Source organism: Mercurialis annua, linkage group LG6, assembly GCF_937616625.2.
Source record: "Mercurialis annua linkage group LG6, ddMerAnnu1.2, whole genome shotgun sequence".
Classification (NCBI taxonomy): domain Eukaryota; kingdom Viridiplantae; phylum Streptophyta; class Magnoliopsida; order Malpighiales; family Euphorbiaceae; genus Mercurialis; species Mercurialis annua.
Genome location: NC_065575.1, coordinates 32364302 through 32390726, shown reverse-complemented (window position 1 = coordinate 32390726; position 26425 = coordinate 32364302). Strand labels below are relative to the sequence as shown.

Below are 26425 nucleotides of genomic sequence, written 5' to 3'. Positions count from 1 at the left end.
GTTGTGGCTTTAAAGTTTGGAGATTTTGAACCGGTCGAAGCATGGATACATTCTTCCCCTAGTGAATATGCATCTCATTCTCTACAAGTATCAAGTGACAACTCACACCTTAGTGGGGGCATCAAAATTCAAGATGGGGAGATTGAAGACAATTCTGATGAAGGATGGACTCTCGTTACTCATTGAAAAGGAAGGAAGAAGAAGGCACAACTGCCTAAAGCGGCTCCAATTAGGTCTAAGATGATAAAGACCAAAACTGTTAAAAGATCAACCTCTTCAAAAGTAGAGAAGGAAAAGTTGATTTTGACAAAGAATGAAGACGACGTCACAAAAAGCCAAGAGTGCCCATAACTCTCAAAGAATTTCTGCCAAAGCAATTTCTACAAATCAATGAAATTTTTTCATGCTACCATGTTGACGAAGAAGATCATGATGGTATTGAAGAAGAGTTAAAATCTGAGTGCAAAGGACCTGACTTTAGTCCTTGTACGGCCAAGATATGCTTCACAGACAAGGACTTATTTCTTGGTTCTAAGCCTCATAACCGTCCACTATTTGTTCAAGTTTTATTCTAAAACAAATGGTCAATAGAATCTTGATAGACGATGGATCTGCTGTCAATATATTGCCTCTAAAGACCATGAAAGAGTTAGGCATACCCATGGATGATCTTTTCAAGAGTCGTTTGGTAATTCAAGGCTTCAATCAAGGAGGTCAAAAGACTCTTGGGAAGATTAGGCTTGCAATGACAATGGATGATATGGAGTCAAATGCATTATTCCATGTGATTGATGCAAGGACTACTTACAAAATGTTGTTAGGAAGGCCGTGGATACATGAGAATGGTTTAGTTTCATCCACACTTCATCAATGTTTTAAGTATTGCCGAGATGGACAAGTGAAAAGGATAAATGCTGATTCTAAACCTTTTACTATGGCAGAGTCTTACTTCGCTGATGCAAAGTTTTATAATGACTCGTCTACAAATGATGATGAATCTTGTAAAGAAGCATATGCCAAAGAAGAATATGGAAAGGAAGCCAATATCCCTGCATGCACATCTTTTCCACCTGTTTGTGCGCCTCATGAAGTATTCAAGAAGGGGGTACAAGCACTAAATGCACAAGAAGTAGAAAAGATGATCAAAGGCCTGCAAAATTTAACTCTCCCAGTTACAAGTGTAGCATCTTCTAGTGTTTGCAAGCTTCCTTCAAAAGAAGCTCCAAAGCCATCACAACCTTCTATAATAAAGCATGGTGTTCTGCCGACTAAAAGAGCAAATGGATTTGATCCAAATGCTTATAAATTGTTGTCTAAAGCAGGGTATGGACAAAAGAATATCTTTCTCCTAGCAAAGGAAGAAACATGTGATGACTATGAAAATGAAGGAAGTATGAAGAAACCTCAAAGGGTGTGGAAAGAGAAAAGCCAGCCTATAGGTTCTAAGGCCGGTCTTGGATACAATACTTGTCAGGCATTGCGCCTGAAAATTCGCAAGGAAAATGCACAACATATCACCATTGAAGAAATTGAAGAGCAACAAGACAATGAAGTGTCTACATCGAGAACTACAGTTTTTAATCGCCTCGGTAGTCCTCCCAATTTTGTATCTGTTTTTGACAGGATTGGAGACCAAAAAGATGTCAATCCGCGAGTTCAGAGAACTTCAGTGCACAAAAGGCTTGGAGTTTCAAATAAGTGGAAGTCTAAAGAAAATAAAAATTATGTCGTTGATTCGAAGGACATATGCAGCAAGTTTCCGTCCCGCATGAAAAGGTGCACTGAGTGGGTGATATCAACAAGTGATGTGCTAAAGGGAAAACAACATACGATAGTAATCACTTGTCAAAAACCTCATTCACGGATAAATAATGATGAAATGGAGAATGCAGCTGTCAATCATGTCAGTATTATAAATGATGACGAGGAGATTGAAGAAGTTGTCGAAGATGCTCCTCCTACATTTGAAGAAGGGAACAAGGCGGTTGTTGATGAGCTAAAAGAAGTCAATCTTGGAACAATTGAAGATCCTCGCCCCACCTTTTTGAGTGCCAATTTATCCACTAAAGAGGAGAATGATTATGTCAAACTACTCTTAAAATTTCGAGACATCTTTGCATGGAAATATACAAAAATGTCGGGACTTGATCCAAAAGTTGCTGTTCACCAATTGGCTGTAAGGCAAGGAGCTAAGGTGGTAAAATAAGCTCAACGACGTTTTCGGTCAGAGTTGATTCCACAGATTGAAAATGAGGTTAACAAACTCATTGATGCTAAATTCATTGAGGAGGTCAAGTATCCTACTTGGGTCTCCAATATTGTGCCAGAAAGGAAGAAGAATGAGCAAATCCGAGTTTGTGCAGATTTCAGATATCTAAATAATGCATGCCCCAAGGATGATTTTCCATTACCTATTCCCTAGATCATGATTAACGCTACAACTGGCCACGAAATTCAATCATTCTAGGATGGCTCATATGGATACAACTATGTCACAAAAGGATCAAGCAAAGACTGCATTTCGTACCCCAAAAGGTATATTTTGCTATAAATTCATGCCTTTTGGTTTGAAAAATGCGGGTGCCACTTATCAACGAGCTATGCAAAAGATATTTGATGACATGCTTCATAAGCATGTAGAATGCTATGTTGATGATCTTGTCGTGAAAACTAAGTGAAAGGATGATCATCTCGAAGATCTATGAATTTTTTTTGAGAGATTGAGGAAATATCAATTAAGGATGTATCCTTTGAAGTGTGCCTTTGGAGTATCAGCTGGAAAGTTTTTAGGCTTCATTGTACGACATCGAGGAATTGAGATAGATCAATCTAAAATCGAGGCCATTTTGAAGATGCCAGAGCCAAGAAACGTGCATGAACTCAAAAGCTTACAAGGAAAATTGGCTTATATTTGCCGGTTCATATCCAATCTAGTTGGTCGTTGTCAACCATTTCATAGGTTGATGAAAAAGGACATTCCTTTCCAATGGGACCAAGCGTTTAGTAATGCTTTTGAATGCATTAAGAAGTATTTGATGAATCCTCCAGTTTTGCAAGCGCCGGTTCCAAGTCGTCCTTTAATCCTCTATACTGCAGCTCAAGAACGTTCATTGGGAGTTCTACTTGCACAAGAGAATGATGAAGGCAAAGAAAGTGCACTTTATTATCTTAGCAGAACTTTAAATGGGGCTGAGTTAAATTACACCCCGATTGAGAAGATGTGTTTGGCATTGATGTTTGCAATTAAGAAACTCAGACACTATCTACAAGCTCATCAAAATCGATTAATCTCTCAAGCTGATCCAATCAAGTACATCATGTCAAAACCAGTTCTTTCGGGAAGATTGGCGAAATGGGCTCTTTTGCTACAAGAATTTGATAAACGTCTCTCAAAAGGCAATTAAAGGTCAAGCACTTGCAGATTTTCTAGCAGATCATCCCATTCCAGATAATTGGGAGTTCTCTGATGACTTGCCAGATGAGGATGTATTTCCTATTCAAAACTCGCCTTGGAAGATGTACTTTGATGGGGCTGCTCGTCAAGATGGTGCTGGGGCCGGTGTCGTCTTCATTTCTCCCGAAGGTGAAGTTCTTCCATATGCTTTCAACTTCTCGCAAAATTGCTCAAATAATGTAGCTGAATATCAAGCATTGATATTGGGTCTTGATGTGGCGATTGAGATGAACATCGATCATATCAATGTGTTTGGAGATTCGAAATTAGTGGTCAACCAACTTCTTTCAATTTATGAGGTAAAGAAACCAGAGTTGATACCATACTTCCAACATGCTAGTAGACAAATTGATAAGTTTGACACCATCAACATTGAGCATGTATCTAGAAAAGAAAACAAGCAAGCAGATGCGTTAGCCAATCTTGCAGCTACTTTGACTCTTTCAAACACGGAAGTTCAAGTGCCCGTTTGTAAAAGGTGGGTTGTCCCAGAATTCGTCCTTAATAATGATGAAGGTGACTATGAGCAAGTAAGCTTTGCTTCTGTTTATGAAATTGAAAAAGAAGACTGGCGCCAACCTTTGATCGACTACTTATAACATGGAAGACTACCTGACGAATCAAAGCACAAGGCAGAAATAAAACGAAGATCATCTCGCTTTGTTTACTTTAAAAAATACTCTTTACCGCCGCTCTTTTGATGATGTTTGGTTAAGATGTCTAGATGAAGAAGAGGCCATAAAGGCGTTGGAAGAAGCACACTCGGGTGTGTGAGGGGCCCATCAATCAAGGCCCATCAATCAGGGCCTAAGTTGCACTTTCATATCAAAAGGATGTGATATTATTGGCCTACTATGGTAAAAGATTGTATGGAGTATGCTAAGAAGTGCCAAGGATGTCAATTCTATGGGACTATCATTCGTCAACCTCCTGAGCCGCTTCATCCAACTGTTGCTTCTTGGCCTTTTGATGTTTGGGGATTAGATGTTGTCGGACCTTTACCTAAAAGTTCAGGAGGGCATCTCTACATACTTGATGCAACTGACTACTTCTCTAAATGGGCTGAAGCCATACCGCTTAAGGAAGTCAAGAAAGAAGTGGTAGTGAACTTCATAAAGAACCACATCATTTTTTGTCATGGCACTCCGCGTTACATCATCACGGATAATGGAAAATAATTCTCCAATAAGGCTATGGACACGTTATATGTGGAATTCAAATTCAAACAATACAACTCATCCATGTATAATGCACCAGTCAACGGTCTTGCGAAAGCTTTCAACAAAACCTTATGCAGTTTGCTTAAGAAGAATGTGAGCCGCACTAAGAAAGATTGGCATGAAAGGCTAGGAGAAGCTTTATGTGCTTATCGTACAACGCATAGAACGGCAACCGGGGCGACTCCATGTTCACTTGTGTATGGCACTGAAGCTGTACTACCATTGGAATGTCAAGTTCCGTCATTAAGAATCGCCATCCAAGAAGGCCTCTCTGGTGATGAAAATACGCGCTTGCGCCTTGCAGAATTGGAAGCTCTAGATGAGAAGAGGTTGGAAGCACAACAAAGATTGGAGTGTTATCAAGCTCGAATGTCAAAGGCCTTTAACAAGAAGGTGTGCCCGCGCTCTTTTCAACTTGGAGATTTAGTTCTTGCAATAAGAAGACCTATAATCATCTCACGCCGAATGAGAAATAAATTCCTTTCAAATTGGGATGGCCCTTATGTTGTTCAAGAAGTCTACCCCAATGATGCATACAAGATTGTTGATCAAGATGGACTGCATGTTGGACCAATCAACAGAAAGTTCTTGAAGAAGTACTGTGCTTGAAGCTCGGCGACCCTCCTGGCCCACATGAGCTAAAACTGTGCACGCCTCTCCCCTAAAAAACAAAATGTACTTGAACTTCGTTTGACTTGATCTTTCGAAAGAAAGTACGTAGGCAACTTGAATCACACCAAGTTCAGTCATAACAAAAAAAATCAATCAAAAAAAATTATAAAGTCTTGAACTACGCTTGACTTGATCTTTCACAAGAAAGTACGTAGGAAGCTTGAATCATATCAAGTTCAGTCACAATAACAAAAAAAAATAAGTTCATTCAAATAAAGAAAAAATAAAATTTGTTCAAAATACTCCTATATATTAGAAGACATGTGCATTGATAAGATAAATATAAAAAAGAGAGAATATAACGAAGGAAATATAAGTCTTATTAAATGATCAAAGGAGTCTTATTACATACACATAAGACAAAATAAAGAAAATGCATCAAATGACAAAAACAAAAGAATAAGATCTAAGGTGACCATTGAAAATGGTTGAAATCATCAAAGTTTGCTTCCAATAAGCGTTCAAGCTCTTGTATCTTAGCTTCATCATTTGGATCATGAACTGAAGCAACCTCAACATGGGAAATCTCATCACGGGTCTTCGAAGCATTTCGTTAATTATCTTGAATCTTCTTCTCGACCACCTCTAAAGACGACTCAAGCTTTTTCAGTTCCTCTTTGGCTTCATCAATCCTGGTTTGCAAAGTGGAACGATCATTGGCAGCTTCATTCTCAACCGCGATAAAAGCATCCAGTTTTCCTTGAAGCCTCTCAAGTTCTTTATCTCGAGCAATCACTGACATGCTAGAATGAAGTTCAGATTTCTTCTTGTTTACTTCTCTAATATTTTGAAGAAGACTATTGAGGCGTTCTTTTAGGATCGATGTGTCAAGACTCTCATACTTCTTCATCATATCAAGAAAAGTAGATATAGCTTCAGCCATCGAAGGAATCTCAGATAAAGGCGTAGCAATGAGTCTTTCTTGTAGCGCTTTCCAAGATAAAGTAGCTACTTGGCGTTCAAAGCAAAGAAATATGTCAGCAGCACATAGTTGAGTCTTCTCAAAAGCGTTACGCGTATCCTTTGGTGCGACCTCCTTTTGTAGTTCCAAAGCATTCGCCTCTAAAGGAGTAATGTTGTCAACTAGAATCACATGTGAGGGTTGTATGAAGTCTGTATGATGACCATCTTCTAATGCTCTAGCCACCAACTTGAAAGATTCAGAGTTGAGTGCAGTGTCTTCTATGTCTCCATATTCTTCACAATTGCTTTCAAAGTTTAGACCATGGAGATCGAGCTTCAAAATAGAAAAAGGAGAAGTGATGAGTAAAATGGTAATTCTAAAAAAAAGTTTATAAAGACGAAGTTAAATTATAAACATTACCAATTTGTCGCATTGAAGAAACGAACCACTTGGGATGCTACCAAAATCCTTAGGATCCCCAGTAATCCACAACTTAGTCTTCTTTTTCCTATTCCAATGGCGGTCAGAGTCCTCTTGATCAGTTCCTTCGAAATCCAGACGGTCTTGATCCATGTCCTTGATGCCATCCTCAAATGTATGAGTAGAATCATTATTCTTAAAAGGAGTCCTCTTTTCTGCTTGACTTCCAAAAGAAACTTCATAAGTCCTTGCTTGTGTTGTGCGCTTTTTTATTGCTCCTATCGATGCACAAGTAGACACAACATCAACAATTTCATTGGTGGCGGCTTTCAAAATCTTCTCTCCCGCATTCTTGGTTTTCAATTTGATGACTAGCCTTGATTCTTTTAGTGGTGTCTTTAGCCATTTTCTAAACCACCAATCAAAGTAATCTTTGGTAACAAAAGTTTTCCCATCATTTGGAATTATAGGAAGCTTTATTCTTGCTAGAGTCAAAGATCTAGTGCAGGATTGCCAAAGACGAACTATTTGATCCAAATTCAAGCCTTCCAAGTGTTGTTTGAGATCACCAGGAATGTCTTGGAAAAATCCAAATTGTCTACTGAATCGATGAGGACTGTATGGTTCATATATGTAGACATGATCAAGGCGTGCAACCAAATAACTTGATCTAAGACTAGCAAGATACTCCCAATAACCAAGGGACAAATCTTCATCACCAGTCAATGTCGTTCTTTTTGTTGAAAGATTGAAAGAAGGAATAATTAGCTGCGACGAATTTCTAAATAGATCAAGGGCAGCCGAATCTTCAAAAGTACGCGCCATTCTCTCACCAGCATAAGAGGTCATCAAGGGAGTCCGTTCGCGATTGGTAGTAAAATGCGTCTCAAATCGATGAGCAAGCCATCCATAAACATAGTGAGTGTGAAACGAAATTGCACAAGTCTTGAAGTCAGATACAGTCGAAATTCCTCGCAAACCATGATAAATACTTGCTAGAACTGGGACTGCCAAGCAAAAACGACGAGAAGTTGCCATCATACTTGCAACTTTGAACGTGCTTGGACGAATTAAGCCCACGTCTCTTCCGGGAAGCACAAACTTACAAAGCCAACAAGATAAGAAAGCGGCCAAGTAAACTTCTTCTCGGTCACTAGCTTTAACATGAAGATTAGAGAATGGATTGTACCATCCTTTTGCCCGACGTTGGCATTTGTCAATAACACCAGAAGGATTATAGGTCTCCCTTGGTCTTGCGCTCCTCTTCTTATTATCTCTTTTTGGAGGCTCTCTATATCTTGAAGGGCCACAAAACCAACATTTGATCCAATCGCTGATGGTCATCTCGTAATGGTTACCCATTTTCTTGCAGCTTTTATGAAAAGCGAGAAATAAGAACTTGCAGCTTATGGGTAAAGAAGGCTTTCCATCACGATCAATCCCATTTAATTCATTTGCAGATCGGATGACTTTATCATAAAACGAACCATCTATCGAAAGACCGCCAAGCATCTTCAAGTCCCACAAAGAGATACATTCTTCTCCTTTAGCAGTACAAAGTGTGTTTGTAGAAGAATCCCAATGCTCATAAAAGCCACGCATGAAAATCTCCTTAAAATCATAAGTGAAGAGTGAAGCAAAGATTGGCGCATATAGATGAGATGAAGTCAAATTGTGCTCGTTTCTTGCTAATACATCCTCCATCCATTCCCAATAGCATTCGCTGTAAGTAGCTCCAACGAAGAATAAAGAAGATGACCCCCATGATAGCTCTCCATTTTGGTTGCGATGCCTTAGAAGTGGTAGCACGTCATGTGAAGATGAAGTCTTATGAAGAGAAGATTGTAGCAATGTGACCCTTAAAGATTTGGTGATAGCGTTGTCACAACTATAAGTGTCTCGCGCCATCTTGAGACTCTAAGAAGAAAGATGAAGACCGTCATTTGAAGAAGACCAAGTGGGGACATGACGACCGATGAGGGAAGTGTAGACCGCAAGTGTAGTACCCTCCTCAAAGTTTGAAGCTTCGTTGTCTAAGATATGAAGATTTGTCGAAGTTGAAGATGTAGTTTCCTTGAAGATGACCATTTTGAAGTAAAAAGTGCAGCTTTTAGCAATAAAGTGTAGCGCGTTTCGATATGAAGAATAACAGAGGCCTCAAAATATGTAGTCGAAGATGGTGCAATGTTGAACCTTAGAAAAGGAAACGAAATTAAATTCTCATGGAAGTAAAATGGACAAAAAAAAGGCACTGGAATATCAAATTTTGCTTGCTATGAAAATTAGTCTTGTGCAATTCAACTTTGAACATATGATTTTTAACAATCATGATGGCCAAGAAAAAGATATGAACAAACATAAAAAAAAATGCATCTCTTATTATCATCATACATTATGGGCAAATGTTAATATTTGTACATACATGATTAATACAAGGTGCAAAAAAAAAAAGATGATGTACATAACTTAATATCTCTTCAAAAAGTCTTCTCATAACAAATAAAATGCATTTAAGGGCATATGCATTGACGTTAAAAAAAGACAAATTGCCTATGAATGTAAAACAAAAGAAACAAGACGACAAGTTGCCAAATATTTACCATGTGCTAAGCAATTTTACAAATAATAAGATTTTGTATGTATTTATTGACAAAAGAACTACAATCAATAAAGAACAGAAGAAATTGATGAATTCCATAGTGCACTAGAGGACAACAAATATAAAAGCCAATATATGTACGTGACTTACCTACAGAATTAAGCTCTATTGGTTGATAAAGTTCAAATCATAGAGATAGAAAGTCATGCAAAGGTGAAAACAAAAGCAATTGTTTATACGGACGGATAGGGTTTTCAGCATTGAGTTGAAGATACAAGCTAAAAGAAAGTTTGGAGTTCTATTTATAAAGGCACAATGTTCATTCTTCCTAAAATGAATTGGACAATTCCCAAAAAAATAGAAGAGATCTACATTTGGAAAATTTTACGCACAAAAAATCTCCTAAACAAAAGAAAAGAGGGCTCACTGGCTGCTATATTTCTTGAAAAGGATATCAAATAATTTTTTAACCAAAGCAATTATATTGCTTTACATATGCAGCCCCAAAATAAAATGGTCCAACATTAACAATTGAGACTTCCAATCTCAATCAAAATCCGGATCAATATTTATTTTTATTCTTTCTAAAAAAAGAGAGAGACAAAAATAAAATAAGCCTTTTAAATTTGTGTGGTGATTTTTTCCAAATTATTTATAAGTTAAATTATTAAAGTATAAAAATACTTTAAATAATTTAATTAAATTTTGAGACATGATCGCTAAAAAAAACACGCGAACAAATCTCAAGGGGATATTTGTTGACACATAAATTGTGGGCCCATAAAATAAATTGGGCTTGGTATTATTGGACTTTTAAATTTATTTAGTAATTTAAAATTAATTACTAATTAAAGTCTAATTAATACCAAATACTCATTTTGGTAAGTTTTCTTTTATTAGTTAAGTAAATACAATTACGTGACTAATTAAAAGAAAATTAGTTATTCTTTCCCACTCTAGAGATGTGTCCATATATACATATTCTCTACACTCCTATAAATAGGAGTGCTTTCAACACACACATAATTCTTTAGTCGCCGGAATTCTGCAAATAAAGCAACATAGGAGCTTTGCATAATTTCTTCAATCGACTACACCAAATCAAGCCTCCATATCCGGATCTTCACACGTCGTGTTCATCACCTGTCGAGGATTCAATCAAGTAACTACATATCAAATCAAGTCTTCAAATTAAAGCTTCAAACGGCGTGTTCATCACTCGTCAACGGTTCAACAATTTGCTTCACTCAAATCGAAGGAGATTCTACAACGGATTCAAGAATAAGCTTCAAAAGCCCCGAATCCACAAATATTGAAGGAAAGCATCAAAGGATTTAATTTCTACACGTGTAGAAATTACCTAACAGAGATTGTACTCGCTTTTTGAGTAAATTTAATAAAATTGACATTTGTGCATCTTTTCTTGTTTTCTAATTTTTGGACAAGAAATTCGTGTTAACAGATATATGTGATCTTATTTTATTTCATATGCATTAGTAAAGTGAACTCACTCAGAAATATTTATATTTCTAACCCCACTGGTTTCTCTTTTAGGTTATAGATCTACGAGGTCAGGCTTCCACAATAATTCTGTAAGTCGTCGTTTGTATCTGTAGAGCTGCAAGTAGTTGAGTATGGGAAGTCTATCTTTCTATTTCAATATCAACTATATTTTGAAAAAACTCTAATTTGAACTACTGTATATGATATATGTTTGCAAAGCTGCGCGTTTGTCTAAAATGCTTTTACCGGTTGTTTAAAGTGTTACACTGATATAATATTTTAGCATTTTAGCATTGTATTAGAAAACAGAGAATGTACGCCATAAGAGACTGATGTCTGCGCTTTGGTTTCTTGAAATACAATAATGGTTTTACGATCGCGTTTTCAATAAAGGTTTTAAAGTGTTTTTGCAACGAGGTTGCAAACCTTTTTATGATTTTAAAATGCGAAAAAACTGTAAAGATTTTTAGATTTGCTACATATATCGGAGCAATACTCCCATTCTCTAGTGCCGGTCTCATCTCGAGATTTTGGGTGAATTTGGGGCCGTGACAGCTCTGTCTTCTCCATAACGGAGGAGACGATTCTTCTAGTGGCCGATCGGAGTCGGAGAGGGCGGCAATGATTGGACTGGAATGCAAAAGGCGGCGACATAACTAAAATTTCGGGTCGAACTTCATCTCGAAATAAAAATAAAATCTCAAGAAGATTAACATTTAATTTAATTAAATATAATTCTAAATTAGTTTTAACAAATTCATCTAATAAATATATTTAATTTAGAGTTAGATTTAATTAGATTTTTAATTTTTAATTAGTTATTTAAGAAATATTAATTATTTTTAATATATATGAATTTTATAATAAGATAATTAATTAATTTGATTTAAAAATTGAGTTTTTTTTGTTTGTTCGCCATGTGGTTTAGTAAGAATGTCTTTGGTTTGGTTGGACTTGTAGATGCTGCCAACTCAGTAACTTCTGTTGAGTTTGCAACGATGTGGCTGTTGGGGTGGCAAATTTTTTTGTTCGGTTCACAAATAGTTAGAATGGTTTTAAATATCCCAAAATTGGCTAAACTAGCTGATTTTAAAAGATTTGGATATAACTAACTAAACTCGCAAACGTTTGATATTTTATTAAGATTAACGTAGTTTTAAAAATATGCTCACATGTCTTTTTTATTTTGTAACCAAACGCTAGTTTCAGCTAGACAAAAAAGGGCCAAACAATTTTTAGAATGATATTTTTAGGAAAAAATGATCATTTATACCCCTAAGGTTTGATTTTAGGATCAAGCGAGCCCTCAATGTTTGGAAATGTTCATATATGCCCCCCCCAACGTCTTAAAAAGTGAATAACCAAACCCCCCTCCCCCTCCCATTTTGACTTATAAATGAAACTTTAGGGGCCTGATTATCGTAATCGGGGGGTTTGATTGCTCATTATTCAAGACATTGGGGGCATATTTAAATCTTTTCAAACGTTGATGGTTTACTTAATTCTGCAGACAAACCTTAGTGACATTAATGACCTTTTTCCCTATTTTTAGAGATTAAATTGGCAAAATTTATAAGTTGGAATGTCAAATAGATAGGGTGAAAAATAAAAGGTTAGATAGGTAAATGAGTAAAAAATAAAAGGCCAAAAGATGTATTAAGCCATAATCGGACCAGTAGCTGTAATGTATCGATGTAAGAATATTCTCAAAAATGCAAAACTCTTACTCCAATATTTCATTTTCTTGGTAGTTCCTCCCTCCGTTTTGTTGTTTGTGCTTAAAATCTTTGGACAATAAAGCCGGAAAGCTTATAGATGTAGAACTACATTGTCAACCCAGGCACCAAACATTTGTTCAATTAGAAGATCACAAGGCAGAGTAAAGTCCTTGTCCATTTCCTTCCAAAATTCTCAAATTTTGTACGGTTTATGAAAAATTCATGAACCAGGTGTTAGAGAATTTCTCAAAAAAGAGAAAATAACGAGAAGAGAGAAAAAATTATGTTAAATTTTTTAACACCTTATTGGATAACTGCATGAAAAATTCATAAACCGAGAATAGGTAAGTATTTTCCAATCCTCGAAAGTAGAAAAATAAATAAAAAGTAATACGGTAGTCACCCCAAATCCCTACATATAATGAAACTGATTTAGTTTGTTGTTCGAATTTCATAGTCCCTGCTGATGTAACAAATTTGAAACTCATTTCAGAATGGCTGCCTCTGTCTCACCATTGCTACTCTCATTCTCTTCTACTACGAACAACACCCATCTCAAATTTAAGACTCTAATTACCCAAAAGAAACAATCTTTTATCAAGTCAAACCCAATCTTGAAATTTCACACTTGCCATTACAATCGCCTCCCGGCAGCTCCCTTCACTGCAATTGGAGCTCAGTCTTCAATTGGGTTTGTTGATTCAACAGAAGACGACGAGATATTGTTGCCATCGTGCGATGAAAAGCCGGTCAAGTTTCTCTTCTGGGTTGTGTTTTGGGCTTCTGTTTCTCTTGCTTGGTTTGCAGGTTGTAGAGATGCTAATGCAGCTCTTGATTCTATCAAAGCTTCCAATTTTGGGTTAAAGATTGCTAATTCTCTTCGAGGTTTCGGTTTGCCGGATGAGGCCGTTGTCTTTGCTCTTGCTACACTTCCGGTGATTGAGCTTCGCGGCGCCATTCCCGTTGGTTATTGGTTGCAACTTAAGCCCATAACTGTAACAGCTCTATCTATTACTGGGTTAGTATCCTTTTGCTTTGAAATTATTTTGTTCTTTGGTTTTCTCAATTGCCTTGAACCTGTTCGACGAAATGCCTAGCCGATTTTACTTGCGAAAAATTATTATGGAGTGATCAGTTTGACATTAACGCGTAACGGGATTTTACATGCAGGAACATGGTTCCTGTGCCTTTTATTATACTTTACTTGAAGAAATTTGCCTCCTTCGTTGCCGGAACGAATCAGTCAGCGTCTCGGTTTCTCGACATGCTGTTTGAGAATGCCAAGCGTAAGGCTGGCCCTGTTGAAGAGTTTCGGTGGCTTGGTTTGATGCTTTTCGTAGCTGTTCCTTTCCCTGGTACTGGGGCCTGGACTGGAGCCATTATAGCTTCAATTCTTGATATGCCGTTCTGGGAAGCTGTATCAGCTAATTTTGTTGGTGTTGTACTGGCTGGACTCCTGGTAAATTTATTGGTCAACCTTGGTCTCAAGTATGCCATCATTACTGGTATCCTCCTCTTCTTGATATCCACTTCTATGTGGAGTATTCTTCGGAATATTATGAAGTCGTTGAACTCATCAAGATGATATTCCGTCCGGTGATTTCTCTAGGAACTGTGAAGTTACGGTTTCTGTTTCGTAAATCATGGATTCTGTCTCCTGATGGTAGCATAGATCGCAGCCTTTGATGAGCAGGAAGTTGATTTCACTTATTAAGCTGTACAAAATCAACTACATTGTTCAGTTCTTTCTAGTTTTCAACTGCTCAGAGAGTAATCTGATATTCACAAATCACATCTTGGATAGGGGAGTTGTAGCTTTCATGAGGTTGTAATCTGATGTTAACATGGGATTATATTTAGAAGATCAATAGTTTATATTAGTTTAAATGACTTCAACTAATTTTTGCAGAATTCATTTGTAATGTTTAGTTTACTTAAAATTTATTTAGTAATTAGCACATAAAAGTACACTCTACAGGTGTTTTTTCTCAGCGATGAAAAACTTCACTCTAGGTTTAACAAAAGATTCATGGCCTCCTTCTGAGGGGCACTTGTATTACGAAAAAAAGCTTAATTTAGATTAGAGGATCTTCGCCAGATTGGGACGGGCAGCGTCTCTTTCAGATTGTTGCGAATTGCTGAGGGGTCTGAAAAGATGGAATAATACCTTCTCTGGCTGTCTCACATAAAGCTCAGGTTGAGCTATCAAAGGCTTGAAGATCTGCTGTGGTTGTGAAAATGTTAGGTCGCTCTATAGGGTACAGATCCTTCAGCTCAAGACTTGACTCACTATGGGGATGGTCTCAAGGTTTCTCTAGGAAATGACTATGTTTTTTGTTAAATTTAGAGGATGTTGAATTAGTCCTAACATGGACTCCACATTTGATTATCAAAATAATAAAATTGGCTTAATGCATAATTTGATTCCCAAACTTGTATCATGCCACTCATTTGATTTCTTTTCTTCCGGTTTAACTTTTCTAACATCTCATCTTTTACATTTTACCTTTTTAAACCATTCAAATACAGGGTGAGATAAAAATGCGTTGATGTGGCGAAAAATTACCGACTGAGCTGCCGCCTAATTTGACACATCAGCAAAGCTGAAAGATGGGGTTAAATGAGTTAAGCTGAAAATTGGGGGTAAGATGAGTATAAAAATATTAAAAATAAATAATAAATCAAACTTATAACTTTTTTAACAAAAAAAAACCTATAATTATAAAAGAATTAAAATCAAAAAAAAATGAGAGCATATTTTTACTATTATTTTAAAATTACAAAATAAATGTTTTTATTTATAGACTTGACTTTATTTTTTATATATATAATAATAAAATTGAAATTTATTTTGATAGATTTTCTAATTTAATTTAAATATATTTTTCATTCGTTTTTTTCTTTTTCTTTTTTTGAAAAGAATAAAAAAATTATTTTCTTTAAATTTCAAATATAAGTTGTTGTAAAAATTAAAAAGTTAAAGTTCACTGTTTACTAAGATAGGCAACGATGGTTGAAAAATACGATGGAAATATAAATTAAAAGCAAGAATAGACTCGGACAAGCTTAAAGGCGAAGGATAATTACTAAATAACTTAACCGAAAAATCTTTCAGAAAACGGAAAAAAGCAAAATCATGAATAACTATAAAGAATTTTTTCCTCCACCCGTTGTCTAAAAACGGCAGGTAAATAACAGAATGACCTTTCCTACCCACAGCGAAAACAAAACACCCGTCGCACTTCTTTAAAAAAACTGAAATGATGAAAGACATTTAAAGAAGAGGATTACCCCCGAAGACTACATGCCTCTACAAAGGCAACGACGACTTGAATAGTCCCAAGATGAAGTTCCCCTACATCAATGTCTAAACTACTGCAAAGTTCGACAACAAAAGGGTCCAAAGAAAATCGAAGACCAAGGACGAGCTGTTCTTCGAATATAACCGCCTTCCGAGGCGAGTCAGGATACCCGAAGGCTCGCATTCAGTAATCAAGGTTTCTAACCCTATTACCCCGAAGGAAAACTATATTTATAAGAGAGATCTAGAATCTCTTCCTGGTCAAGACTAGACTCGCTAATAGTCATGGAGGCAAGTTCGGTTTTCGCCCTCCTAGTTGCCATCTGAAGGCGGGTAAACACTAGAAAGTGGAACTTGAAAGAAAAAGAAGATCAAGCTGAAGAAAAGAACAACAAAGATAAAGAACAAAGAAAATCCAGAAAAAAGAAAACAAAATGTATAGAAGATCGCAAACCCACCAAAAAATACAATTAAGGCTTCAAATATATATGGAAATCAAACAAAAATAGAAGAGGGTTAAAGCTCAAATAGCAGAATTAATGAAGACAGCAAGTGCAAAAATGAAAATGGTAAAGAATAAAAATACGAAGAAATAAATCAATTTATAGAAATCTTATAAAATAGAGAAATAAACCCAAACCGTACGATTAAAGACACTTGTCTCAAATATGAAAACGTGCAACACTAGATGAAAGATACATGTCAAATAAAGAGAATTAAAAACTCAAAATCATAGGCGAAACGATTCGCCGGAAGATAAAACGACTCACCTCGAATAAAGCTAACACTACTAAAAATCCTGCTTTTAGCGACGTAATTTTCCGTCGCTAAAAGCAGAAAATCCGTCGCTAAATGCATTTAGCGACGGATTACCGACGGACTCAGTCCGTCGGTGGATTTCTGGTCGCTAAAATTTTAACGACGGGATAAAGAAATTTAACGACGGATTTTTAATAAATTAGCGACGGATTTAGCGACGGATTTAGATCCGTGGCTAATTTTTTAAAATTTAAAAAAATAAAAAAATTAATTTTTTAATTAAAATCATAAAGTGAAATATAATTTAAACGGTCACTGGCCGTCACACACTCACCCGCTATACCCCACACACTATCACCCACCCGCAAATTTCGCAAATTTCCCAACTTCCCAGTAGGTCACCCATCCTCATATTGCTCCCACTCAATCCTCTTTAACCTTGTAGTTCTTCCGCGCGTGACTCCATCTTAACCAACTCAGATTTTTGTTTTATATCTATGTATATTATATTTAAATATAACTGAAAGTAACAAAAAGTTAATCCCGCAATTTACTCCTGTATTTTAAAATAATTATTGTTTCATACTAATTATTTTTAAATAACTAATTAATAAATTATTCTTTTAATAATTATTTTATATAAAAACAACAAATTATTACTATTTATACTTTTCTCCTGCATTCTAATATAATAATTTTATTAAAAAATAATTTTTTTTTCTAGATAATTTTTTTTAATAAATAATTATTTTTTTAATAAATAATTATTTAAAAAAATAATTATTTATTAAAAAAATAATTATTTTTTAATAAATAATTTTTTTTAATAAATTGTTTTATAATTAAAATTATCTTAATTAATTTTTAATAAAAATAATACTTTTAGCGACGGATTACGAAATCCGTCGCTAAAAGTAAGCATTTAGCGACAGAATTTTTAATCCGTCGCTAAATGTATTACTTTTAGCGACGGATTGCAACATCCGTCGCTAAAAGTGAAAAAAAAATTGGCGGGATGAATCCCGCCACTTTTAGCGACGGAATTTCTGTCGCTAAAAGTGGCGGGATGAATCCCGCCAAATTTTTTTAGGATTTAGCGACGGATTTCTAAATCCGTCGCTAAAAGTGATTTTAGCGACGGATTTAAAATCCGTCGCTAAAATCCGTCGCTAATCGACAGTTTTCTAGTAGTGTAAAACTTACAAGGCAAAAATACCAAGGTTTTATCTCACTTGCGGGGAGATAATAATGGAAACCAAATTTCAACATAACTATATAATGAAACCGTTGTACAGGGTCTATCCCTTTGAGAGAATCCTAGCACCTGCGAAAAAAAGGCAAAAGCCTGATAATATCGACACCTGAGTCCATGAGATTCGCCAAATTTGAAGATCAAAAGATGATTCGCCTGAATCTCCAGAAAGACCAACTCCCTGAGGACTCGGTGAAAGCGCTCGTTAAAGCGTATCACTAGAAACCCAATATATAAAGAATTATATCTAGAAAACCGAATATATGAGATCTCTTTCCAATTCGGATAAAACTCCAATTTAGGAAGATAAGTTTATTCAAAAAGATATTTCTGAATATATTCCTTTTAATAAGGAATCTCTTTTCTATTCATGATACAATGCTATTAAGTAGGAATCACTCTCTTATTTGAAGTCTACTAGGTATTCTCTCAACTACTATATAAAGAGTTTGAGGTATGCCTGAAAATACAATTACATTCTTATACACAAAATGCTGCTCAAAGCCTAAACTGCATCGGAGAATTAATTAGACAACCACCGTCCGGTTAGCTATCTACCCTATTTTACAGGTTTAATCAGTGGATTAAAAGACATACTCTATCAATTATCTAGAATTTTAACTTAGGTAATAAATAAATTACTATTTTAATTATTATTTGAATATTTTTTATTTATATTATATATCTATACTATATATAAAAGCACAGATGAGGCAGACAAATTTACTGAATAATCCTTTTCAGTTTACTACTCCCTCCGGTCCATAATATTTGTCGCATTTGAGAAATTTTTTTGGTCCATAATATTTGTCATATTTAGAATATAAAGAGAGCATTTATTGTCATTTTCCAAATTTGTCCCTAGCAATAAATAACTTAGTAAGAATAAACACATTAGTCAAACATAGAAAAGTAGTAATTAATATGGACGATTTAGTAAAAGAGCATATAGATCAAGACATATTTATTACTTTCTTAATCTATGTGAAATAGCCAAATGCGACAAATATTATGGACTAGAGGGAGTACTAAATAAAGGTTTTATAGTCATTAATTAATTTGTTATTTAATTAATCACTATTGTAATTAAAGTCCTAATTAGAATAGGTAGTTAAATTATCTCCAATTTAGTTTTTAGTATGTAAAAAATAATTAAATTGTCTCCAAATTAGTAGGAATATCTATCTTTTAGTTTGATTGAACTACAAAATTAAAATACTATATTTGGTCAATATATTATTATTTAAATTTCTATTTTATTTTTTTAAAGATATTATCAATAAAATAAAATTAATTATTTAATTATGGTTATTATAAAACAAAAAAAAGAATACATTTAGTATGAAAAAAAGTTTAATAACCAAATATATTTTATTTACTTTTACAAAAGTTTTTAACTAATTTAATATTAATTATAATATAAAAATTGATATAATTATAATAAATTTACTAATATGTTCATTGACGAGTTACGTTTCGAGCCACGTGCATAGCACGTAATGCGAAACTAGTAATTAAAAAATTAAGTATTTATTAAAAGAATTAAATTAAAATATACATCCGAAGTACTGTTTATTGTTATATTTATTTTTAATTGTATAATATATAAGTAATAAGTAATAAGTAATAAAATCAAAATTGACAAGCCACGTAACAAGTCACGTGTGGAACCCGTAAAGCGACACTAGTAATTAAAAATTACAGATTTAATTATTAATTTATTTAAGCATTAATAATTTAGAGGTTCTTGATATGTATTTTGTTAAGATTTTAGATTTGATATGTAGATTGATTTTGAGGCCTTTAATATTAAAATTTCTTAAAAATGCAATTATTAATTTAAAAATGAGAAAAGGGTCATTTATACTCCTAAGGTTTGAGTCCAGGATCAAGTAAGCTCCCAACATCCGAAAAGGTTCAAATATGCCCTTAACGTCTTAAAATGTTAACAATCAGACCCTTAATTTGGACACATAAATGATAAGTTAAGAGCCTGGTTATCCAAATCAGAGGCCTTATTATTCATTTTTAAAACGTTAGGGACATATTTGAACCTATTTGAATTTTGAGGGCTTACTTGATCCTAAAGTCAAACTTTAGGAGCATAAATGACTCTTTTTTCTTTAAAAATACATACTATAAGGATAATATCAATTGTCCTTTGAATAACTAACTGATGTATAATCATGGAATTCTTAACAAAGTGGATGATAAACTGTCAAAACATATAAAAACCTTTCTAAAATTGAACAAAGGGTTAACTTTATTTTTAAATGGGTTAAATGCAAATTCATACACCAACTTTGACCTAATTTGCAAGTACAACATAAACATTTAAACTTGGCAATGTCGGTAACTAACTTCATGTTTTGGCAAATTGGTACACCGACCAATCATAAAACGACAATTGGCGGTATATTACAGTGTCCACGTTAGTGTTTTTTGAGTTTGGTATATCGATTTGCCAAAAGTGTAAAATTAGTTACTGACATTGCCAAGTTTCAAAGTTTATGTTGTAATTGCAAATTAGGTCAAAGTTGGTGTATGAATTTGCATTTAACCCTTTTTAAATTTGTGTCTCGTGATCAAATAAGTTCATTTTAATTTTTTTGTATGCAGTTAGACCCAAAACTTGTATTTTTGAAGTTAAATAAGCTATTTAAGTCAATTAGGTTTCTAAATTTGCGTCTTGGGTCAAATAATTCCATATTTAAAGTGTACAATTTCTGGATTACTTGACCTAAATTAAAAGAATTTTGGATTTAATTGATCTAAAAAATTAAAGAAAACTTATTTGATACCGAAAATATAAATTTTGAGTCGAAGGACTAAATTCTTTGTAAAACTAAGAACAATACATTAGTACGTAAACAAAATAATAAAAAAAAGTAGAACTAATGGAAAAGAAAAACAATTTGAAGAAGTGATATCTTCGTAGGAAATTAAATAAAAACTAAAAGCGAATGACTCTCACCCAATAGGCAATAACTAATGCCACCCATCCATAATGCAATGCAAATATTGAAGATGGCTTCAAAACAGAAAAGTTTAGCTTGACTCAAGATTTCGTATTATTCTTCTTCCTTGACAATTTCTTGCTGTTCTTCTTCCTTAGCAATTTTTTTGCAGGTATTGCTCGATCCACCATTAATAACGGGAAATGCTAAGGTTGTTGCGCATATAAATCCAGACTGAACCACGCAATTAGGGTTTGTAATATACTCGGAGTCGTGGGAGGATTTAAAAATGGCGATAATGTCTAAAGTTTGATTCTTTAGATCATACAAAAGGACTCGAGTCCCTATATAGTCCAACAAAACTTTATCACCTTCTTTTGAATAGCATAAAGGTTTTGTTGGACTATTGTCCTTTCAAACTCCTTTGTTTTGACTTTGAGAATCAACTATGAGTGATCTAATCTTGTTTATTAGTGTATAGGAAATCATAGGAACAATCGGAAGTCAATTCGGAGCTCTCTAGCAAAAATCGAGTTTTTGAGTAAAAAGTTGTCCAGTAGCATATCTCGCCCGTGATGGATTTCCATCTCGGGGGAGATATATATCTCGGGGGAGATGAACATATCACGGGGGAGATATTCGAGCTGACAAAACCCTAGTCGACCGTTGAAACGAATCTCGGGCGCGACGAAGGCATCTCGGGCGCGATAAATCAGACCGTTGAAGATCCAACGGATATATTTTTGAAGACCCAATGAAGCATTGACACGTGGCACTAGCCGTTGAAGGTTTTTGGCATATTCAAAGATCTCGCCCGTGATCCATCCATCTCGGGGGAGATATTTTTGCTGAGAGCAAAAATTATTTTGTTTGTTAGTGCTTTTTTTGAGGATTGCTTTGTGTATAAATATAAACCCATTTGCAATGTTTCAAGGCTAATGATTTACACACCTTGAAACAACAAACACACAATCTTTAAATCAATTATTTTGTTGTAGTTTTGGAGTAATCTTGGAAACTCCTAAATCATTGTGAGCTAGAGTTTAGCTTTAGAAAAACTCAAGTTGTGGGTTTGTGATAATCCTTGAAAAATCACCTTGTAAAGTTTGTGTTTATCTCTAAAACACCTATCCCTTTAGTGGATTCTAAAATCTCAATCTTTGATTGAGTAGTGGAGTAGGATCGAGTTGTGATCCGAACCACTCTAAATCTCTTGTGTCTTTGTTCTCTATCCCTAACTTGTTTGAAATTCTAATTCTGCTTTAAAAGAATTTTAAACTTCCGTTTTCCAAATCAAAACCGGTTTGCCTTATACCCCATAGGGTCTTTCAATTGGTATCAGAGTTAGGTGCTCTTCTTTTCGCTTAATTGCTAGAGTTTTCGATTCAAAAATGGCAACCGAAATTTTTTTCATCACTCTCAAACCTTTTCTTGATGGTTCTAATTACAAAATTTGGAAGTATAGGATGGAAAATTATTTGGATATGCAAGGGGTTGATCTTTGGGAGTCTTTTCTTAAAGGTTGGAAGCATCCAATTGATGACGATGGTGCTCCTTTAAAGAGGGAAAAATGGTCCAAGGATCAAGTGAGGGAGAATGGTCTTAATAGGAAAGCTATTGCAACTCTCCTCTCATCAATTTCAAGAGAAGAAATGAGTAGACTTCAACATTTGACTTGTGCTAAGCAAATGTGGAAAACACTAGAAAACTATCATGAAGGTTCTACTCAAGTGAAGGCAAAGAAACTAGAGTTGCTTCTTGGAGAATATGAGAACTTCAAGTGGCTCATACATGAAGATGTATCCTTGATGACCACAAGGTTTCTTGGAATTATTGCAAGTCTTGAAGCTCTTGGGAAGTCCTATTCCCAAAAGGAAATAAATGGTAAAATTCTCCGATCCCTTCCTATGATTTTGTGGCAACCCAAGGTTACCGCAATCATGGAGTCTCATGATCTATCCACCATGAGAACGGATGAGCTCATTGGCAACTTGCTCCTCCATGAAATGACCTACATCAAGGCCATTAAATTAGAGGAAGCAAAGGTTAAAAGTATTGCTCTTAAAGCTTGTGAAGAAGAAGCAAGAAAGGAAACCAATGAGCAAGAAATCATAAAGCTCACCAAGATGGTAAAAGAGCTTAAGAGCAAAGTGGAAGTCCATGAGAGACCCTCCTCTTCAAGAAAGAGTGCTAAAGGAGGATTCAAGGCCACATGGGATGATAAAGATGATCAAGAATATGATCCTAGACTTTACTTCATGGCCATTGAGGAGGAACCAACACATGAGGTAACTCTCCCATCTTTTCTATCTTGGGATGGTATTGGTGTTGAATCTTATGATGCATGCTTAGATGTTAAAAATGATATTATTATTGATGATGATGATATTGTTGATAATGCTCAAAATGCTCATAATGATGAAATGTTTAGCATGCTTGATGAACTAGTAATTAAATGTGGTGATTATAATGCCAAGATGCTAGTTTCTCAAAATGAGGCTTCAAAAGCCAAAGATGAAATGCTTGTTTTAACTCAAGAATTTCAAGAGCTAAAATTGCAAAATGAAGCTCAAAAGAAAGAAATTCTTGAATTAAAAAATGCACTTTCAAGATTTCAAAAAGGGAAGACAACTTTGGATACAATTCTTGTAGCCCAAAGAAGTCCAACCATAAAACATGGACTTGGCTATAATCAAAATGCTTCTAGTTCCAAAGGAACTATATTTGTGAAGTCCACTTTGCCTCAAACTTCTTCTATAGAAGTCCCTCCTAAATTGGTCAAACCATTTGAGGCAAAGAAGGTGCATGCTCAAGCTCCTAGGCCTAAGCCATTCTTGGCTCAAAAGGCTAAGAGCAACAAGGGTACAAAACCCTTGAGACATGGCTATGCTTCTCAATATAGCCACAAATGGAACAAGAAGACTAGAAAGAACTCTTATATTCTTGCATCTTCTCATGCTCAATCTTGTTCCCATGCTTGTGCTTGTTCATATGAGACCTTTAGAGCCAAGCCACCTCAAATGCAATCAAATGTGAACCATAGTACTCAATGTTTTTATTGCATGAAATATGGTCACACTAATGCTAATTGCTATGTGAGAAAAGTTCAATTAAGGTTAATTCCTTTGAACTATTCTAGCATTAACTTTCAAGGACCCAAAGTTATTTGGGTACCTAAGTGATTTGCTTTGTAGGTTTAATTGATGTCCACTAAACCAATCTCGAATCATAAGGTGGATGATCAATAGAAGCTTTTGGAAAATGGCAATATAGGTAAAATTTGTATCAATTTCTATGCCATGTTTTCCAAAATTGTTGTTTTGAGGGGGAGAATCAATTTTTCAAATCTTATTCTCCTAAAAAGTTTTGATATGCTTTAAAACCGTTTTAATGATTAGACTTTGCCTTGGTATAATTCAATTAATGAATTATTGCCTATTTTTGATCATTTAAATCAAATTTGTTCAATCAATTGAGTTTTTAGGCTTGATGCATATCAAATTAATGCCTTGCGCCTCAATTGAAGGAGAAACTTAGATTTATTTCAATTTGATTTCAAAATCTCTTTCAATTAGCTCCTTTGTCTATGTTTTATACATGCTTTAATTCTTTTTGTGCTTGACAAAGGGGGAGAAATCTCTATGCTCAAATTGCTAAGTATTTTCAAATTTTTCTTGCTTATGCCTTAATATTGTTTTATCTTATGTGCATAAAGTAAGGGGGAGCCCAAATCCATTTGACTCTTACTTAACTTAGCCATTTTAGCATGTCGATTGTCAAACTCAAAAAGGGGGAGATTTGGACTATTGTCCTTTCAAACTCCCTTGTTTTGACTTTGACAATCCACTATGAGTGATCTAATCTTGTTTATTAGTGTATACGAACTCATAGGAACAATCGGAAGTCAATTCGGAGCTCTCTAGCAAAAATCGAGTTTTTGAGTAAAAAGCTGTCCAGTAGCATATCTCGCCCGTGATGGATTTCCATCTCGGGGGAGATATATATCTCGGGGGAGATGAACATATCACGGGGGAGATATTCGAGCTGACAAAACCCTAGTCGACCGTTGAAACGAATCTCGGGCACGACGAAGGCATCTCGGGCGCGATAAATCAGACCGTTGAAGATCCAACGGATATATTTTTGAAGATCCAATGAAGCATTGACACGTGGCACTAGCCGTTGAAGGTTTTTGGCATATTCAAAGATCTCGCCCGTGATCCATCCATCTCGGGGGAGATATTTTTGCTGAGAGAAAAAATTATTTTGTTTGTTAGTGCTTTGTTTGAGGATTGCTTTGGGTATAAATATAAACCCATTTGCAATGTTTCAAGGCTAATGATTTACACACCTTGAAACAACAAACACACAATCTTTAAATCAATTATTTTGTTTTAGTTTTGGAGTAATCTTGGAAACTCCTAAATCATTGTGAGTTAGAGTTTAGCTTTAGAAAAACTCAAGTTGTGGGTTTGTGATAATCCTTGAAAAATCGCCTTGTAAAGTTTGTGTTTATCTCTAAAACACCTATCCCTTTAGTGGATTCTAAAATCTCAATCTTTGATTGAGTAGTGGAGTAGGATCGAGTTGTGATCCGAACCACTCTAAATCTCTTGTGTCTTTGTTCTCTATCCCTAACTTGTTTGAAATTCTAATTCCGCTTTAAAAGAATTTTAAACTTCCGTTTTCCAAATCAAAACCGGTTTGCCTTATACCCCATAGGGTCTTTCAGGTTTCAATCCAGCAGAAAAATTAATATATCGATCCTGATGACCACAATGTACAGTAAGCAGTTTAGCCCAAGAATCTTCAACTCCATACTCCTTCATAATCCAAACATTATCATAACCCTGAAAACAATAGCTCATACTAAGGCATCCTCCGAGTTCCGATACCATATTCAACTCTTTCCATTCTCCATCTATTGTATCCTTCAGCAGTGGCACCTCACGAAACGTTTCATCGCTAAGATGAAATGCGAGAATGAAATTACAAAACGAAGATCCTTTATTGCGAGGATGCGCTATCCAATGCAAGAAGGAACCGACAAGAACACCCGAGTACTCGTAATTTTTGCAGCACTTAGCTTCAGGACTGTGAAGATCTTGAATCCTTCTGAATGAATTATTTTTCACACTATATATCATAACTCTTAAAAAATCTTCAGAAAATAGTTTGGTGACCATAATCACCTTATAATCATCAGAAACTGAATCATACCCGAATCCATCAAACACGATATTGACTACCCAAAGGGGAAAGGATTTGAACTTGTTAGTCGACGGATTTCATAAAGTGATTCCTTGTTTGTTATATATAGCAATCACGCCATTACAAGATCCAAACACGCCGTTAGGATTTACGGGGATGAAATTGTGAGAAGTTTTTACTAAAGGCTTGCGCATGCGTTTGATTTTCAATGGACTGATAGTTGGTGAATTGTCTATGACTATGGTGAAGATGCAACCCTCGGGGTGCCAATCGGCGAGAACGAGTTTACGATTGTGATTGGTTTGAGAAGGCAGAGTTTGATAGGAATTGATGAATTCGGGGCTGTCGATTAAGGAACGAGAGAATTTGGACAAAGACCTGAAGCGCATGAGAGATTTGACGGGTAAAAGAGTGAAGATGGTGAAGAGAATGTCGGCTGCTACCGATTCTGACAT

At 35.2% G+C, this 26425-nt stretch overlaps 2 protein-coding genes across 2 annotated transcripts; one reads left to right on the top strand and one right to left on the bottom strand.

Moving 5' to 3' along the window:
* Positions 1–12843: 12843 nt before the first annotated feature.
* Positions 12844–14370, top strand: LOC126685723 (uncharacterized). The gene is made up of 2 exons (XM_050379654.2): positions 12844–13508; positions 13661–14370. The coding sequence occupies exons 1-2, from the start codon at positions 12985–12987 to the stop codon at positions 14073–14075; spliced, it is 939 nt and encodes a 312-aa protein (XP_050235611.1). The 5' UTR covers positions 12844–12984; the 3' UTR covers positions 14076–14370.
* An 11098-nt stretch (positions 14371–25468) lies between these two features.
* Positions 25469–26425, bottom strand: LOC126687765 (F-box protein CPR1-like). The gene is made up of 2 exons (XM_050382321.1): positions 26095–26425; positions 25469–26004 (listed from the first exon to the last, which is right to left on the bottom strand). Exons 1-2 carry the CDS (start codon positions 26423–26425, stop codon positions 25469–25471), a joined length of 867 nt encoding a protein of 288 aa, XP_050238278.1.